Source organism: Ursus maritimus, unplaced genomic scaffold (genome assembly GCF_017311325.1).
Source record: "Ursus maritimus isolate PB19 unplaced genomic scaffold, ASM1731132v1 scaffold_7, whole genome shotgun sequence".
Taxonomy (NCBI): Eukaryota; Metazoa; Chordata; class Mammalia; order Carnivora; family Ursidae; genus Ursus; species Ursus maritimus.
Genome location: NW_024426885.1, coordinates 27,258,685 through 27,277,210, shown reverse-complemented (window position 1 = coordinate 27,277,210; position 18,526 = coordinate 27,258,685). Strand labels below are relative to the sequence as shown.

The following is an 18,526-nucleotide window of genomic DNA, read 5'->3' as shown; positions in this document are numbered from 1 at the left end:
CCTAGTTTTTAAATGGATTCTTTTTTCCTCTTGCTTTGGATTCTTCAGTCTGGTTTTTTGGCTTAATGTCTCCTGTTTTTGGAATACATAAAGCTGTAGGTGTACACAGTTCACTTTTACGTAACCCACTTAATAATTTGCTGCATAATTTGCAGTCAGCAATTCAGTAATCTCATTCTTACATTACCTCATTCACTCAGTTGATTCAACAACTATTGCCTACCTACTACATGCTAGGCATTCTTCTGAGGATTCAGTGGTGAACAACACAGACAGCTCTCATGAATTGTACCTTCTGGTATCCAGGTGAAAATACTTTGTTATTGGCTAAACAGGACTGGAAAGGAATCCCTTTGGCCTGGCTCCATTTTTCTAGAGCCCAGGTCAAAGAAAGGGGAAACCATATGATGCAGAGGCAGGGCTTAGGACCACCTCCGACCTACCAGGCAGATACAGCTGTGCACATGCCAGCTGAGGGGAGACCTAGGTTGACAACTCCTCACAGGAGAAACTATTATGAGCTCATAGAAGGGCTAGGCATGGTTGTCAGAGGAGGTTCTAGAACCATGCCAGTATTTCTCCTCTTCTGACAGGCTGGTTTGGAGAAGACCACTTGTGAGCATTTTTCTGACTGGGTTAGAGGGGTGGGGGAGTAACAGCCAGACAAAAGCAAAGACATTGCCTTGAGTACTGGGATGCTGGCAGCATAGCCTTGTGCAAGTTAAGGGCCTTGACCTTGACCTAGTCCAGACCTCAGATCCCAGATTGACCATACCAACCGTTTGATCTTTGGCAAGTTACTTAACCTGTCTGAACCTTAGTTTCTTCATCTGTTGAGGAGAATCATAATATTGTCTAACTCAGAGCTTATAAGGATTAAGTGAGCTAATGCATGAAAAGTACTTAGTAAGGTGCCTGGCATATATGCTAGCTATTACTATTTAGCTCTAATTTGAAGCTCTTCTCAGGTAACAGTTAAAATTGAACTTAAGGAGGGGCACCTGACTGGCTGGCTTGGTTAGTGGAGCATGCTACTCGTGAGTTTGAGCCCCATGTTGGATGTACAGAGTACTTAAATAAGCCAACATAAGGCACTTGGGAGTTCACTGACATCTAAGCAACCCATACCTTAAAATTGTAGTGTGGGTGTGCTCTCTTCCTTCTGACAGGCAGCTCCAGAGGCTTCTCTGTCCAGCTCTGACTCTACTGGTAAAAAAAAAAAAAATTATATATATATATATATACACACACATATATGTGGATATGTATATATAAGTTTGTGGCTTTTTTAGGACTCAGCATGCTAAAGCTGAGAAGTGGAGGGGGGTGGTGACTTTTCATCATTTGTCGACATGTCCTGACACTCCCTTTTCCTTGCTAACCATTTCCCAGGCTGGAGTCAAGAGAGGGCAAACCAGAAGGCCCAGCTTTGGGTCTGACTCCAAGACGACTGGCTGGGAGGAAAACTTAACAGGCAAAACAGGCTTCTGAGGCACAGTGGAACAGTGAGACTACAGCATTGGTTCCCTGGTGACAGTCCCTACTGAAGAAGCGCCTCAGCTGTATATTTGGCCCAAATAAAGATCACGCCACCCAAAGGGAGAGTGCTGGGAAACCAAAGGTGGAGATGGCAAAGCAGGAACAGAAATGCTGCCACAGTGAACAGGAAGCAGGACAACCTGACTAGGCCAGAGTTCTTTGCCTCAGGGAACCTCTGCTCAAGTTTCAGGAGTTCATACCTACCCCCTTCACCTAGGATCCCTGCTATACAGTGAGTAACTGCTCTGTGCGAAGCCTGGAGCCAAACGCTGGTGTATAGGTGGCTTAGAACAGCAGCCATTTTCTTAGAACAGCGGCGGACTTGGGGAGAAGAGCCTAGCAAAAACAAAACCACGTTTTATGTTCTGTGCTTGTGAATAACACCAGAAGGTTTCATATGGGATCCTCTCCTAGCTGCCCTGTGAAGCAGCCAGGGTAGTGACTTTAAGGATGAGTAACAAACCTGCTCAAAGAATGCTCTGCCTGTGTCCCAGGACACAAACTCATGGCTAGGTTAGGATTCATTTCTTGCTTTGATTTTGAGTCTCTTCCACTGTCAGTATTCCCCTCATTCATATTTTATCAGCTTGATTTGCAGAAAAGAGCATTGTCAGTCAGAGGGGCTTCCTATAGAAAGTTCCATTAATTGCCATCCCATCTGATCATTTCATTCGGTTCAGAGACTCAAGTGGGAGGACACCAGAGAGAAGTGGATTGTGATCGAATCTGTATTAGAGATACGTAGATAACTGCTCAGCTACAGTTTTGCAAGTGCCAGGCTGGAACTCCGTATTGTAATTTACACATTTTGTTCATTTGAAATGTGTGAGGTTCTGAGTCTGCCGTCAGGGCACCGTTGAGGAGAAAGGCTTGCCTCACAGAGTGTAGGCGCGAGTGGGATGCTAAACCTACTAGCAGATCATATAGCTACCTGAAGTCGGCACTGGGAGTCCTGTGAGAACAGAGGAGCTGTGTCCTTTAGCCCACTGGGCCCCTGCAGTCTAATCTCTCTCCTTTCTGGTACTGCGGGGCTAGCAGTCTCCTGCCTTCCCTCCGCTGTCACCCCCCCAACCCACTTTCCCACAGGACTGCAGATTTATTTTTCTTAGCCATGTCTTTCCTGGGCTTCCCAGTATGGACTTCCTTCATCTATAAGGATTTTTTTCTGTGGTCTCTCCCAAACTATTTGCTGACTTTTCCCTTCTATTTCCAATAGGAACCCTCCCATCTCATCACATTAAACTCACTTTTCTCTTTCACACCCCTTCCTTTCTACCTCCTCACTCCTCCAATACATGCCTGTACACAAACTTGCACATTTATGCCTTTGATAATTCCCCTTCAGGTTTACCCTGTTTCCCTCTTCTCAGGCTTTTCCAGGACTGATTATATCCTCTCTCTAAACACAAGAATGAATTTCAAGGCCAGTTACTTAACCTCTTAGAGCCTGTTTTCTCATCTATAAAATGGGGCTATTAATCCCTCAGGATAGAAAGAGGGTACAGTTTGTAAAAGGAAGCTGCATAGTCTCTGTAAGAGTGTGTGTACACTTGAACATAAGCGTTTCTCCCCAGCGACCTCCCCCTCCACATACACACACATCCTATTTACAGAGTGCTGGGGGAGGTGGAAGTGTAGCGTGGGCCCTGCTGTCTAGCGATCTGCAGTCACACAGCAGCCCAAACTACGAGACTGTATATGATGAAGTGCCAAGCTAAGCTTTGGGGAATTCAGGAAAGAGAGATGACATGTCTTTCCCAGGGTCCTTTTAGTTCAATAATGACAGAGCCATTTGAATCTTGTTCACCCTCCTTCACGCCAGTGTGCATCTGCCTGTTCTCCTACCCTCTGCCTCTCCAGAGCTCAGACTCCCAGGCACTTGCAAGAGTGAGTTACCTATGTCCCTGCGGCCTTCATCATTTTAGTCCTGCTCTTGGGCCCATTACAGTACTGTCATGCATGAGGCAGGGGGAGGCTCAGGCCAGGTCATGGCAGGAGCCCGGTTTGATTCAAACCCTAGAGGGGTCTTTAACAGGCCATGAGGTGAAGGTATAGCCTGAGTTGCTGGGAAACTGCGGCACCACAGGTTGCATGGGAGGACCATCCTGGACCTCCCCTGATTGAGGAGTTGATTCTGAGGGGGTCTTCCTAGATTGCTGCTAGGTGAGGTGATTGAGCCTTGGAGGGACCGGATATCTGATTGCCTATGGGGAGAGTTCACTGGAAGACCTGGAGTGAGAATGATGTTCCACGTGAGCTGGAAGGGAAGGCAGTTATCTGAGTGACCCAGTCCCTGAGGAGGTAAACCCCAGTTACTATAAGGTTTGATTGAGTGGACAAGTGCAAACTATTGTGGCTTATTTATCCAGAAAAACAGTATTGTCTCTGTGAACTTCTGGTCGGACCATTACTTCATCCCTCCAAGCCCGACCCACTCGGACTTCAAGCTGAAGGACCAAGCGGCTGGAGGCTCTTGAGCTGGGAATCCAGACCCTGTTCTGGGTTCAGAGCTGCCCCAACGCTTGGCCCTCCACCTGATGTGGCCCACTGCACCCTAGGCAGAGAGCAGAAGAGGGTGGCAGGAGCGCAGAAGTGAGGTCCAGTTTAGAGGACAGGTCAGAGGGCCGTCGGAAAGTTAAGCCCCCAGAGGACAGGTTTGTAAGTCCCCAGCAGTAGGCAAGTCGGACGGGTCCTAGGGCTAGAGGGAAGGGAAGGTGGGCTTTAAGCCCATCGAAAGCGCACGGCGTGATGAGGCCACCACCAGGGGGCGATACGGGGGCCACGGCCCTTAGGGGCGGAGGACGCCAGATGCCCGGAGGCGGTGGAAGCCTTGGCCTCAAACCTTCTTTATTTTGTGTGTGGGGGGGGAGGGGGGCACGAAAGAAGAAAGCGGCGCCCTTCCCTGCACCCCACCCAGTCCGCCCCGCCTCCCTGGCCCCGCCTTCCAGCCCCCGCCCCACCCCCGGCTCCGCCTCCACCCCACCCCCGGCTCCGCCTCCACCCCCGCCCCGCCTCCGGCCGCGGCCCCTTCCTCCCGCAGCTTGTGCTGTGTGGCCGTGGAGCAGCGCGTCGCCGTCTCTATGGCCGGGGATCCGAGCGCAAAGGTGAGAAAGGCAGGGAGTGCGGGCGGTGGCGGGGCCTGGGCCGGGGGGCGGAGGCCAGGCCTGGCCTTCCCCACGTCCATTCCACCTCCAAGCTGGGCCAGGCCTTTCTCACCGCCAAGTCTCCCGGTCCCGCATAAAGGCTCTGGAGGGGCGCGGGCCAGGCCTCGGGCCGTGCTGGGCGCAGACCCGCCACCGCGGAGTCGGGGACCGGCGCGGGGCGGGGACCCGCGTGGCGAACAGTGTTCCCTGGGATCTGGGTCACGTCTCCTGGCGTCCGGCGGGATCGAAGGAGAGCTTGTCCTCGAGCTGCAGCGTAGAGACAGATTAGATCTGAGGAGAGCGAAGACCCGCGGACTGTCCAGGATGGTGGACGGAGAGGCTATCGAGGGAGGGGCTCTCAGGCCAGAAGAGACGGCCATCCTACTGGGCAGAGGGGGATGCCGCCTACACTAAGCAGATGGACATCCGGGATGAAGGTCGAGAGCCTGCTAATCCAACATCGATCCTGTTTTGGGGGGAGGGGTTGTCTCCTCTCCTCAGTTTCTTCAGCCCTAGGATCTAATAGTCGGAAGGTGACCAGAGTTCAGGGGGCTGGCCCTGGGGAGGAACCCAAACTGTGGAACTGGGGGGTGGAGTGTGGGGTGTGGACTGGAGACCTTGAAGCCTTGTGGCCACCGGGGGAGGGAGGGCAGCAGCTCCGCCCCCCGTTTAGCCCCGCCCTCCCTCCCAACAGGTTAAATGGGGGCTAAGAGCCCCTGCCCAACTCCCACATTTAGAACAGCAGTATATACATCGGAGTAGAGCAGCGCTAAGTTACACGTTCCATTCCATCTTTCCTTTGCTAAAGCTAGGGGCCTCCTTCCGCCTGGGTTAGGTACCCCCTCCCTCCTTTGCGGAGAGGCCCAACCCATCTGAGCATCTGAGGTCAGACACCTCCCCACATCACTACATACACACTTAGAATCTGGCCTTAAAATTGGGACCTTCAGGAAGGGAGGGAGAGTTGGCTCTGCACCTCCGTGGATACTGGCAGCCTCCAAGCCTGCAGTGAGAACTGGACCCCTGTTTGTACATGCGCTTGTCTCTGCAAACATGTAATTGTGTGTTTGAATACTGTGTGAACACACATTTACTTGACCCTTCTGTGAACATGAACATGCCTGATCTACTGTATTGGTGGGTTTGTGTGCATGTCCCTACACATATGTGTGCATGTGCTGGACCTTTCTGTGAATAGGTGTACAATCCTTCATAGGCACATGTGTGGGTTTATAACCTTCCTTGTCAATCTCTGAGGCTGTGTGACCTGCTGAATGAATGCATGTGAATACAACCTTATTTGTCAGTGTGTATGAACACATCTGGCAGGCCCTTTAAATGAACATATGCATGCACAAACTTCCCTGTGAATGTATGTTTGCATGACTCTCCTGTGAGGCCACGTGTTCACAGCCCTTCTGTGAACATATGTGTGTGCACCTATTGCATGCACATCACCCCTTTCGGATTATGTGTCTTTTGCCATGAACCACACTCTGAGTGGTTCCTCTGACCTGGGGTGTGTTTCTCCTGTCCAATCCTAGGGACTGATACCGCAGCTGTAGGGCTCCCCCTGCTTCTGCACTAAGCAAATAGGAGGCCCCAAAGGTAAACAGGTGTGCCTCCAGTAGAGGTGGGGCATGGGCAGTTTGCCTGGGACTTCCTGCTGCCCAGCCCCCAAATGAGGAGCTGATGCCCTTTCTGTCGTCCAAGGACCCTCTTCTCTCCACTCATACTACATTCTCCCCCTCTGGGCTCTGATCACTACAATGCTGACCTTTACCTCTTAAATAAATACTCCAAATTTCTGTTCTCCCTCTGGCCAGTTCCTGGTCCTTCCCCTCTCTTCAAGGCCACATAGTTAATATTTGACCTGGAAAGGAGGGGAGAGGCCAGTGGCCCCTGTGGCCCTGTCTGTGGGTGTCTGATGAGATTGGGTGGGTCAGGCTTCCTTCACACCCAGCCCAGCCAAGGAAGCTTTCAAGAGCCACCTCAGAGATCAGGCCTATTACAGGGTGTCACAGAAGGCCTGCCACCTACTTCCACCCCATCCCCAGCTGGTTGGCTTGAGGGTCCAGGTATGGGAATAGTCTTCAAGATGTGCCAGGGGAGGCGGCCAAGAACTCAGGGGTCTCATCATCCGCCTTTTCCATGTTGCTTATGTCTCAACTGGTCTTGCACACTAACCTCCGGCACAGACTTTACACTCGTGCAGCCAGGGGGGCCCAGATACCAACCCCCCCCCATGTCTATGAGTGCCTGTTTGCAGGTAGGGGCACGCACAGATGCCTAGCCAGAGGGTGCAGTACAGACTCGCATGGGCAGAGTACAGATGTGCACCCCCTCGGAGAGGAATGCTGAGGAGGAGAAGTGTCTAATTAAAGAGAAATTCCAGAGGGAGCTCTCAGGCCAGGGAAAAGAAAAAACAAAGGGAAAACAGGACAAAATAAACAAAGGCCCATTAAATGTCTCTGTCCAAGCCTTCTTGCATAGGGCACCCCCGCAGGCAGCCAGGGCAGCTGCTGCCCCAAGTTTGGTCTCATTGTTGGTAGGAGAAGGCATTCTCCCTGAAATGGAGCTCCAGTCGAGATGGAAGCCTAGCTTAGCTTCCAACTTGGTCAGAGGAGGGCCATTACTTTGGGTTTGGTCTGGGAGGAGTCTAGGGTCTTGTAAGGAGGGCAAGTTCTGCCCAACTTGTCAGAGCAGAGAGGTGGACAGAGTGACAGTGAGCTGATCCTGACATGGGATTCTGTGGGCCTCCTCCCACCAGTGACCCCTGAAGTCTGGGGATAATGCCATCTACCTTCTACCCACACACAGATCAAAGAGCTTTTTTTCCTGTTTTTTCTTTAGAAAACGGACCTCAGAGAACCAGAACTAGTCCTTCTGTCGGGGCAGGGTGACCCCATCAGTGACCTACAACCCCTCTATGACCCTACAACTCCCTCCCTCCATGGAGTTTGTATTTGATGCAGAAAGGCTGTGTGTGCTCCATCCCTCCCTCTGACCTCTAACCTGGGATTCCATGGCAACACAACCCTGTGATTCCATGTCCCCTCGATTCCAGGACCCTCCCTGGCCCCATGACCCCTGACCTTCCAAGTGACCTCTCTGGACCTTGACCCCCGTGACTGTTCTTCCCATCATCCCCTGTGACTCTGGCCCTGGCTCCCCTTGGGGGTCTTACTGGTCTGGAACTCCCCAGGAAAATGTGGGGGAGGCTCTGGCCCCTCTTCCTGGGCTTCCTCACAGCAACTGCAGTCCCTGGACCCTCACTGCGGAGACCATCCAGAGAACTAGATGCCACCCCGCGGATGACCATCCCCTATGAAGGTTAGACCCCCCCCCCCCCCCTACTTTGAAAGGCAGCAGGAGCCAGGTCTGAGAGTAGAGAGGCAGCCCCAGGGCTGGGCTCACTGCTCCTACTCTCCTCAGAGCTCTCCAGGACCCGGCACTTCAAGGGTCAAGCCCAGAACTACTCAACACTGCTACTGGAGGAGTCCTCCGCAAGACTGCTGGTTGGAGCCCGAGGTGCCCTGTTCTCTCTCAATGCCCGTGACATAGGAGATGGGGCTCACAAAGAGGTTAGCCCCTAGAACCTGGAGCACCCAGAAGGTCTCCAGCTTTATCCAGCTCCCTGGGACCTCAATTTCCTGGAAGCCCTGCCAGCCTTCTGTAGCCCTGTGGTCAGATAGCACTGCCCTTCCCAAGCCAAGTCTCCTTTAGCATCCAATGCCACTCCTGAAACGGCCTGTGCCCCAGTTTCCCCTGTTTCCTACGGTCCTGTCACCTGGTCCCATGGATAATGGTGAAAGACAAGGGTACTGGGGTCAGCACATCAGCCCATGCGCTTTCCCCGTCTCCAGATCCGCTGGGAGGCCTCCCCAGAGATGCAAAGCAAATGTCATCAGAAAGGGAAAAACAACCAGGTATGTGGTCTGCCCTGTCCCCAGCTCCTTTCCTTCTCCTCTTCATTTGGGGACGTCAGGGTTGGTGGGGACACAGATGGAGAGGTATGGATCAGCCAGTCAGTTGCAGCAACCACAACAAACATGTGAGTGTAGCTGGAGTGGCAGGCCCCAGGTGCAGCACTTCTAAGCCAAACCTCTGGTGACCTCCAGGTTGGCCTGTAGTGGCATCTTAATCTCTTCTGGGCTCCCGAATAGTAATCATGAGAGCAATAAGTAATCTCTAGTAACTGCTGACTTAGCTGTTATCTCTCCTAATTCTAAAATAACCCCATGAAGTAGTTTTATCCTCCATTTTGCCGATGTAAAAAATGAGGTTTGGTCAAGGAATCACTCAGGTACCCGGTATACCATGGAGGGGTGGTAGTGAATTGCCACTCTTTCTGGCTAAAGAACAGGGTGTCTGCAGGGGTCCCCTGTCTGGCTATGGAACAGATCCATCTGGAGAGCTTCTTAAGAATGCGCATCCCCAGGGGCGCCTGGCTGACTCAGGCAGTAGAGCATGCAACTCTTGATCTTGGAGGCTTCAGTTCAAGCCCCACATTGGGCATAGAGCTTACTTTAAAGAAAAGAAGAAAAAAAAAAAGAAAAGAGGAAGGGAAGGGAAGGGAAGGGAAGGGAAGGGAAGGGAAGGGAAGGGAAGGGAAGGGGAGGGAAGACAAAACACGTTCCCTGGCCCAAGGATTCTGATTCAGTGGGTCTGGGGTGGTGCTGGGATAGCTGTGTTTAAAGAGACACCTCTAGGGGCACCTGGGTGGCTCAGTTGGTTGATTGTCGGACTCTTGGTTTCGCTCAGGTCATGATCTCAGGGTCGTGGGATGAAGCCCTGCATCGGGCTCCCCACTGACCTCGGGCCCCTCTGGTTCCTGGGGCTCCCGCTCAGCGGAGAGTCCGCTTCCCCTCTCCCTCTGCCCCTCCACCCGCTCATGCTCTCTCTCTCTAAAATAAATAAATCTTTAAAGAGGCACCTCTAAGAGACTCCATCAAAGGTGCCTGCTGGTACAGCACACAGCATGGGTGGAAAGTGGGGCTGGTGAGGCAAGTGGAGCCCAGGTCACAGAGCACTGTGAGTGCCCAGCTGGGGGGAGGGGTTTTATTCGTGACAATGGACACCCTCACCATTCGGTACTTCACAGACTCAAACTTTAGTGTGCACAGGAAGCCCCTGGGTATGTTATAAATGCAGATGCTAACTCAGTAAGCCTGGGAAAGGGCCGAAGATTCAGCAATTCTAACAAGCTACCAGAAGAAACTGATGCTGCTGGTTCCCAAGCCACACTTCAGGGAGCAAGGCTTTAGGAGAACACGCCCCAGAGCAGGTTCTGAGGAACACTGATTTTCAAAAGAAGGGTTTAATGGTCACATGAGTTTGGGAAGTGCTGTATGCTCAGTCCCACAATGCATAGCAACATCCTTAAGGCTCCAAAAAGTCCCCTGGAAAGGCAAGTTTTAGCCATGGTTTCCAACTTATTTGACCACAGAATTCCTCCTCCACCCCCCTTTTTTTAAGTAAACATCTTGGGGAAACACTACGAGAGGAATATTAATCCAGCCCCAAGCACTAGATGGATTAAAATAGAGTGAGTCTGGAGCCAGGAAAGGCAATAGGGGTTGGGAGCATCATGGGGGTCAGAGGAGGGAGTCCCGAGCAGGCTAGTGGAGAGGAGAGACACATACACTGAGGGAGGGAATGGGATGAGACAAAGAGGCAGGAGGAGGAATCATTAACAAGGCAAAGAAGTCAAGAGGGCCTCCGCTTAGGGCATTGAATGGGCAAAGAGCAGTGTGGCTGGAGGGGGTGAGGAAGGGGCAGAGCCCTATTATGCAGGGACAAGAGTGGTGGGACCCCATTTCAGGACTCTGGTGAGCCACCAAAGTTTCTTTAAATACAGCAGTGACATGATTTGGTTTACATTTTTAAAATATGCCTTGGAAAGTGGGTTGCCAGAGGTTGCTGATTGGTAGAATATTTCTGGAAGGAGACTGCCGACAATGGTAACAGCAGTCCCCTTTGAAGACAACAGGGATAAAAGGAGATGCTCTGTTTACAACATATCCCTTTGTACCTTTTGAATTTTACACTGCGTACATGTATCCCTCATTCACTGAATAAATAAGTCGCTTTTATAGAGTGGCAGAGGCTTGGGAGAACAGTCAGGCAGTCTGTACATTTGTCCGGGAAAGAGGCGACAGCGGTAACATGGACTAGGGTGGTGGAGGTGGAGGGGAAGTGGACCATGTCAAGAGACACTTACGACAAAGAATCCTGGAGAAGGACTGAACATGAGGGGGTGAGAGAGCAGGAGGCAGCAAGGCTGACTCCTGGTATCTGGACTGAGTAATAGGATGGATGGATGAAGTGAGGTGGGAAAGACCGGATGAACAGGTTTAGGAGGGAAGATGCTGGTGAGGGCAGAGGGAATGAGCTTGGTTTGTGATGAGGTGAATTTGATGTGTCCGTGGGCTATCAGGTGGAGGGAGGGCCAGAGCCTGGGGATAGATCTGGTAGTGTCACCCCAAAGGGCGTGTGGGGGCTCCAGGACAGGGGGGCACTGCTGAGAAGGAGATTTGAGAGAAGCATCTCAGGGTGGTGGGAGCCCTGGGGACCCCAGAACTGGGGATGCAGGGGACTGGAGGAAATGCAGGAGAAGCTGGCAAAGTGTTTCAGGTAATCCTAACAGTGAGAGAGAAGCAAGAAGAGGGGTCATGCCCCTGGGAGGCCAAAGGACAGTGAGTTCCCGGGAGTATTCTGTGAGCAGGCCCACTGGGATCTCCAAAAGAACCACGTCCCATGGGTGGGGGCAAGAGCTGGACGACAAAGCTGGATTGCTTAATGGAAAAGGCCTCTAAGCAGGCTGGGAGCTCACAGTCCTCCCCCACTTACCCCACAGACAGAGTGCTTCAACCACGTGCGATTCCTTCAGCGGCTCAACGCCACCCACTTCTATGCCTGCGGGACTCATGCCTTCCAGCCCCTCTGTGCAGCCATTGTGAGTATGCCTGCCCCAGCCCTGCTTGCTGGTCCCAGGCTCCTGGCCCCTGGTCCGTGGCCCCGGGCTGGTCTGACCTTGGACCACAAGCCCTGCCTATCGAGACCACTGACTTCTGGCCCCATGTTCCCCCAGGATGCTGAGGCCTTTACCTTGCCAACAAGCTTCGAAGAGGGGAAGGAGAAGTGTCCTTACGACCCCGCCCGTGGCTTCACAGGCCTCATCATCGGTGAACATGCTCTCCTCCCCACCCCAGCCCCTCATCCACCAGCATGCTGTCCGTGGGACATGAATCTTGTTGCTATGACTTGCCACCCGTGTGTGTTATGCGCCTTGTTATCTCTGACATGTCTGTCATGCTTGGCCTGTGTCTGCTGCAGATGGCGGCCTCTACACAGCCACACGGTATGAATTCCGGAGCATCCCTGACATCCGCCGCAGCCGCCACCCGCACTCCCTGAGGACCGAGGAGGCCCCGATGCACTGGCTCAACGGTCAGGAGGATGAGGCCCAGGGTGATGGGGGGCAGGGGACATCTTTACTCCCTTGGGCCGTTGACCATCCCATCCCTAGATTCCCAGGTGAAGCTGTCTCTTCCTGTGTGTCGCTGAGTGAGGGGTAGGGCGGAGGGGATCCCCAGCCTGTCTCAGAGCCCACTTGAACTGCCCAACCCACAGATGCTGAGTTTGTGTACTCTGTCCTGGTGCGGGAGAGCGAGGCCAGCGCAGTGGGTGACGATGACAAGGTTTACTACTTCTTCACGGAGCGTGCCACTGATGAGGGCCCCAACAGCTTTGCTCAGAGCCGCAACAGCCACCGTGTGGCCCGTGTGGCCCGTGTGTGCAAGGTGAGTAGGACCAAGTTCAGGGCAAGAGTGTAGAAGCTGACCCTGACCCTGACCCCGTGCCCCTACCTCCCCAGGGAGACCTGGGAGGAAAGAAGATCTTGCAGAAGAAGTGGACCTCCTTCCTAAAGGCGCGTCTCATCTGCCACATTCCGCAGTATGAGATGCTCCGTGCTGTCTGCAGCCTGGACGCGGATGCCTCAGCCCGCACGCACTTTTATGCAGCCTTCACGCTGACCACACAGTGGTCAGTGCAGGGACAGTGGGGAGATGCGGAACTGGGGACAGCATGGGGGCTGGAGCAGAGGTCAGTGAGGATATGATAGGATCCCTTGTGGGGAGGCTGGCTGCAGAGAGAGAATTTCAGGTACACCCAGCTAGCCTGGGGCCAGAGGCCACAGTGGCTTACTGACCCTTAGGAGAGGCCCTGAGGCCTAGAGCTGGGCTCGGCCAGGGTAACAGCGAGCTCCAGGCTGGGCAGGTGGCAGGGGGGCAGGCTCCACGCAGTGTGGCTCAGCCCCCACCCCTATGTCCCTTCCTAGGAAGACCCTAGAGGCCTCAGCCATCTGCCGCTACGACCTGGCCGAGGTGCAGGCTGTCTTCGCAGGTCCCTACATGGAATACCAGGATGGTGCCCGGCGCTGGGGCCGCTATGAGGGTGGGGTGCCAGAGCCCCGGCCTGGCTCAGTGAGTGCCCAAGCCTGGGGTCGGCGCTGGGTAGACAGAACCCCTGGGAGGGGCAGAAGGATCTAGCCTTGGGGGTGGTGGGGGACGGGCAGGCAGATTTCTGAGGTTCGCCACCTCTGTCCCCCACCCCAGTGCATCACAGATTCATTGCGCACCCGCGGCTACAACTCATCCCAGGATTTGCCATCCCTGGTCCTGGACTTCGTGAAGTTGCACCCACTGATGGCTCGGCCCGTGGTGCCCTCACGCGGACGGCCCCTGCTGCTCAAGCGCGGTGTGCGCTATACACACCTCACAGGGACACCTGTCACCACGCCTGCCGGGCCCACCTATGACCTGCTCTTTCTGGGCACAGGTACTTCTGACCCCTGGCCTCAGCCCTGTGGCCGCTGAGTCCTTGATCCTTGTTGAACGCTAATCCCCTGGATGACTTTTGATCACAAAACCCTGGTGACCATTGATGTTGATTCTTCAGTGAACTGGCCCCCGATGACCACTGGCTCTGGGTAACTGCTGACTCCTGTCACCAAACACAGTGATATTGGACCCTGATCACTCATGCTTCTGAACCCAATAATGTCTGCCATGACCAGCCCAGAGCCCCCCGCGTTGAGGCGCTGCTCCTGGCTGGACCCTGTCCCTGATCTCATGACTCCCGAGCTGCCCCCACTAGGCTATTGCGGGGGACCCAAACCCAGATCCCATTGTTGGCTTCTGACCCTCTGTCCTCCCCAGCGGATGGCTGGATCCACAAGGCTGTGGTACTGGGCTCTGGGATGCACATTATCGAAGAGACGCAAGTGTTCAAGGAGCCCCAGTCTGTGGAAAATCTGGTCCTCTCTCCAATGCAGGTAGCCTCTGACTCATGACCCTCACTATGGCCTTACCAGAATAGGGGGAAGGGGTGGGTGGCTGGGCACTGGCCGTGTGTGTCTGTAGGTGGGAGTTGGAGGGGTTGCCAACCAGCTTTCCCCTCTGGCTCCCAGCATAGCCTCTACGTGGGGGCCCCCAGTGGAGTCATCCAGCTACCCCTGTCTAGCTGCTCCCGCTACCGCTCCTGCTACGACTGCATCCTGGCCCGGGACCCCTACTGTGGCTGGGACCCCAGCACCCATGCCTGCACCATATTCAACAGGTCCCAGGGTAGCAGGTGAGAGGTGGTAGGGGGGTGAAGGTCCCATGTGAGCAGGGAATCAGGGCCTGAGGTGAGGAGGAAGGCCTGCCAGCTGTAGGGGAAGTGGGGGATGTTGGTGACAGCCTCACGGACCTGCCACTGGGGAAAACTAAAGCTCAGTTCCCCCGTTCCTGCATCCAGGACAGCGCTGATCCAGGACATGGAGAGAGGCAACCGAGGCTGCGAAGGCAACAGGGACACAGGTAAGTGACCTTCACGGATGTGTAGGCCTGGCTGCACAGCCTGTCCTCTCCACGTTTACTGTCATTTACCTGTGCATGTGTGTGTCTGAACGGCTGTGTCTTGGGCTTGCGGCGAGGACGTCCCAGCAGAGTTTGGCACAGAGTGCCTCACAGACAGTTGTGGCCTAAAAGAATCATAAATGAGGAGACAGGCTCAAGATGTGAAGCTTTCGTCACTTCTGGAGCTTATAGCCAAGGAGGGGGGGGCGCATAGGCAATTAAATGACCACACAAATAGTTATTTTCATTGGTTTTTGTTACAAAGGGAATACTTTACAACTATGACAAGGGCTTGAAGGATAATGGGTACTCCCTGAGGAAAATCAGATGACGGACCTGATGCCTAAAGAGCCAAAGCTAATAGCCACAGCTGACACGTGCTGAGTCCTTCCTCGTGACAGGCGCTAACCAAACACACACCATCTCACTTACTCTCACAGCGTTCCTGGGAGACGGGCGCCACGAGCCCCATCCCCATGAGGGGCAGTCTCTCTGAGGTACAGGGAGAATAAGTAAACTACCCAAAGCTAATAAGCTATTAAGTAGCAGGGTCAGAATTCAAGCTTGACCCCAAGCAGCCTGACTGGAGTTTGTGCTTGTCATCGCTGCCATGCTCTTCAAGTGAACCAGTGCAGGCATGGAGGGGGGTGACACCCAAGCAGAAGGAACAGCGGGCAGATGAGCTTGGTGTGTTTGAGAAGGGGCTGGAGAAGTGGGCAGGGACCACGTTGAGGCAGGGGAGCGGCATAATCAGTAGGGTGTTTTTAAAACGTTTCCCCACTGCTGCATGGAGAATGGATTAGATGGGGCCCAGAGTGGGCCAGCTTCCCAGGTGGGGAAGGAGAGAAGTGAACAGGTCTGAGAAGGATTCTGGAAGCACAGTCTTGGTGAGGGTTAGATACAAAGGTGAAGGGGAGAGAGAGGCAAGGGAGACTCCCAGGTTTCTTTCTGACTTAAGCAGCTGAGTAGCTAGCGGTGCCATTCACCGTGACGACAATTCAAGGGAAAGACCTGGTGTGGTTTGGGAGGGAGGCTTTGGCCTTAGTTCCTGTGCCATGCCTGAGAGGCCTCTGACAATCAGGAGAGAACTCTGCGCTAGAGGTGAAGCTCAGAGATGACAAATCACTGGCAGAGAGCGGGAATTGAAAGAACCGGGAAGGCCCGATGCGAGCCTGACATGGGAGCATGGGTGCAGGAGAGCTTGGTCAGTGGTCCCGTGTTTCCAGATTCTGTGCTTGGTGCTGGGGACACTAACGGTGAACCATCGGCCTGCCTTCTGCAATACCCTCCCTGAGCCAGACAAGCACTGACCCCTCCTGTCTCTCACCCCCCTCCAGGGCCACCGCCACCACTGAAAACCCGCTCTGTGCTCCGAGGGGATGATGTCCTCCTGCCCTGTGACCAGCCATCCAACCTCGCGCGGGCCTTGTGGCTGCTCAATGGGAGCGTGGGCCTGAGTGATGGGCAGCGTGGCTACCGCGTGGGCGTGGATGGGCTGCTGGTGACAGACATACAGCCTGAGCACAGTGGCAACTACGGCTGCTATGCCGAGGAGAACGGCCTCCGCACCCTGCTGGCCTCCTACAGCCTCACAGTCAGGCCAGCCACTCCCGCCCCAGCTCCACAAGCCCCTGCCGTGCCGGGAGCACAGCTGGCGCCTGACGTGAGGCTGCTCTACGTGCTAGCCATTGCCGCGCTCGGTGGCCTCTGTCTCATCCTCGCGTCCTCCCTCCTCTACGTGGCCTGTCTTCAGGGAGGCAGACGAGGGCGTCGAAGGAAATACTCTCTGGGTCGGGCTGGCCGGGCAGGGGGCTCTGCTGTGCAGCTGCAGACTGTTTCAGGCCAGTGTCCTGGAGAGGAAGATGAGGGTGATGATGGGGAGGGGCCCGGGGGACTAGACGGTGGCTGCCTCCAAATCATCCCTGGGGAGGGTGCCCCGGCCCCGCCGCCTCCGCCGCCCCCACCCCCGCCGGCTGAGCTGACCAACGGGCTGGTGGCTCTGCCCAGCCGGCTGCGCAGGATGAATGGCAACAGCTACGTGCTCCTGAGGCAGAGCAACAATGGAGTGCCGGCGGGGCCCTGCTCGTTTGCCGAGGAGCTCAGCCGCATCCTGGAGAAGAGGAAACACACGCAGCTCGTGGAGCACCTGGATGAGAGCTCTGTCTGAGCCCAGCCTCCTCGGACAAATGCTCTTCCAAGCCAGCCTGTCTGCCCCGGGCTGGGCTGCTGCTTCCCCAACACGGCCACTCTACCTTCACCCCCCCAACTCCAGACCCTTCCCCCAACTTTTTGATGTCCCTGTAGGGCTGGCAGAATCAGGCCCAGCCAGAGCCCCCTCCTCAGTCTCCACAGACCCATCTGTGAGCAGCCCAGGCCAACCGGTGCTCCTCAGAGGTGGGTACTCCCTCAGGACTGGTCTGTAGACCCAGTTCCAGTTCCTATTCCCTTAACCCAAGCACTTGGGAGGAGAGGATGCCATCCTCCTGCCCCCATCTGTCTGCTCCAACACTTCCTTTCTCCCAGGCAGGGCTCTGCAGGTCCAGATGACCTCAATGTCACCATCCTCTGCATGGCCCTATGTGCTGGACGGTCCCGAAACCAGACAAGACTTCTGCCAGCCACCAGAGCCACCTGAGCCCTGCGTACATTCACATGTGCACATGGATGAATGTCAGTCAGCTGGGCTGCAGGGCCCCCACCCCCATCTCCTGGTGCATTCTTGTGTTTCATCTCTCCTGGACTTTGGGTCCCATCCTATCTAGTCCTCTCCCCTAGTTCCAGCCTCATGTGCTGACCTCTTTGGCAAGAGCTTGGGAACAGGCCAGTCTGGGGAGGTAAGACTGTGTCATTCCCCTCTTCCTCCTTCATGTGCAGCCCTCGTGAGTCAGCCTCCCCACCCCCTTGGTCACTCTCAAGAGTGACAGAGCCCCAGGCATGTCCCTTCACACACATGTGCTTACATTTCCACGTGCATTTCTGAGCCTCCCTTTGCTGCCTCGGACCTGTGTCTGCTGGGTTTGGTCCGTGGACATTTCAGAGGGAGAGCCCTCTCCCGTTCAGCTGTCCTCTCAGACATTTCCCTAGGACGGGTGACCAACACTGCAATGAGCCAGCCTCCCTTTTGGGGACCAAGCATTTGCTACCCCTAGACCAGAGCAGGGGAAGGAGATCTGATGTCTCACCTGGCACATGAAGCCCGTTCTTGGAACTATGCAAAGGGCAGAGGCTGGGAGTTTGGATGCTTGGCTCCCATCCCTGTCCTACCTCACCGGGGCACTTTCAGGGTCCAGGGGCCTCTGAAGTCTCCAGGCCCACATGGGACAATCAAATCCTGACTGAGCTCCCCCATTCCCCTTGGGTGAGGATGACTGTTATTTTTGTAGCTGAGAACGTGGAATCTCCACGGATTTTTACTGCCCTTCACCCAACCTCTCCCACCTCCACCCCACAATGAATGTATTTATTGTGAGAACGGCTCTACTTCTTTAGGAATGCCCCCACTCACCACCCAGGTGGGCAGAACAGGCATGTGACAGAGTGGGGAGCCTGGGCTCAGCTCCTCCCCCTCCTGTTGGTTAATAAATACCCTCTCTCCCCGACAGCTATGTGTGTTCCACTTGGTCTAGACTGGCTTTCCCTGATCACCAGGGGGCAGGCTTCTGAGCCTACGGAAACAGTGCTGCAGGGTTGGCTCTGCTCCCCATAAAACCATTTGCAGAGAAAGCTGGGATCCTCAGCTTCCATCTGGCTGCCCTGGGCAGGTATATAGGCCTTTATAAGGCTCCCACTACTCACTGATCATGGTGATAAGGACATGACAAACAAAATTACAACTGTTCAAGAATTCATACAAAGGTTTCTAGGTTTCTACCTCCTGGCTCTCTTCCTCACCATTCCTCCCCCTTGTTTTAGCTAAGCCTAGAAGATGCTCCCTGTTTA

General features: G+C 54.5%; 2 protein-coding genes across 3 annotated transcripts in view; both read left to right on the top strand.

Moving 5' to 3' along the window:
• The window catches only part of SLF2 (SMC5-SMC6 complex localization factor 2), a 48,221-nt gene extending 46,270 nt beyond the window's left edge, over positions 1-1,951 (top strand). The window contains exon 21 of the transcript XR_005833214.1: positions 1,393-1,951. The gene's annotated coding sequence lies outside the window, so the exon portion shown is untranslated. The remainder of the gene's footprint in view (positions 1-1,392) is intronic.
• Positions 1,952-4,579: 2,628 nt separating this feature from the next.
• On the top strand, positions 4,580-18,188 carry SEMA4G (semaphorin 4G). 2 transcript variants are annotated; one of them, XM_040624216.1, is made up of 16 exons: positions 4,580-4,643; positions 7,536-8,015; positions 8,118-8,266; positions 8,549-8,611; positions 11,542-11,640; positions 11,776-11,869; positions 12,021-12,134; positions 12,318-12,487; positions 12,562-12,731; positions 13,027-13,171; positions 13,304-13,526; positions 13,907-14,022; positions 14,158-14,321; positions 14,487-14,548; positions 15,925-16,981; positions 17,111-18,188. In XM_040624216.1, exons 2-15 carry the CDS (start codon positions 7,892-7,894, stop codon positions 16,752-16,754), a joined length of 2,523 nt encoding a protein of 840 aa, XP_040480150.1. In that variant the 5' UTR covers positions 4,580-4,643; positions 7,536-7,891; the 3' UTR covers positions 16,755-16,981; positions 17,111-18,188. The 2 variants fall into 2 exon arrangements, with proteins under 2 accessions (XP_040480150.1, XP_040480149.1); XM_040624215.1 differs by lacking the exon at positions 4,580-4,643 and having other exon boundaries at positions 6,209-8,015; positions 17,115-18,188.
• The last annotated feature ends 338 nt before the right edge of the window (positions 18,189-18,526 follow it).

Bases quoted from the DNA above. Each gene is read 5' to 3' on its own strand.
- SEMA4G (XM_040624216.1), top strand. From the start codon at position 7,892: ATGTGGGGGAGGCTCTGGCCCCTCTTCCTGGGCTTCCTCACAGCAACT. The intron at 8,612-11,541 runs GTATGTGGTCTG...CTTACCCCACAG, and splicing joins AGAAAGGGAAAAACAACCAG to ACAGAGTGCTTCAACCACGT. The intron at 14,023-14,157 runs GTAGCCTCTGAC...TCTGGCTCCCAG, and splicing joins TGGTCCTCTCTCCAATGCAG to CATAGCCTCTACGTGGGGGC.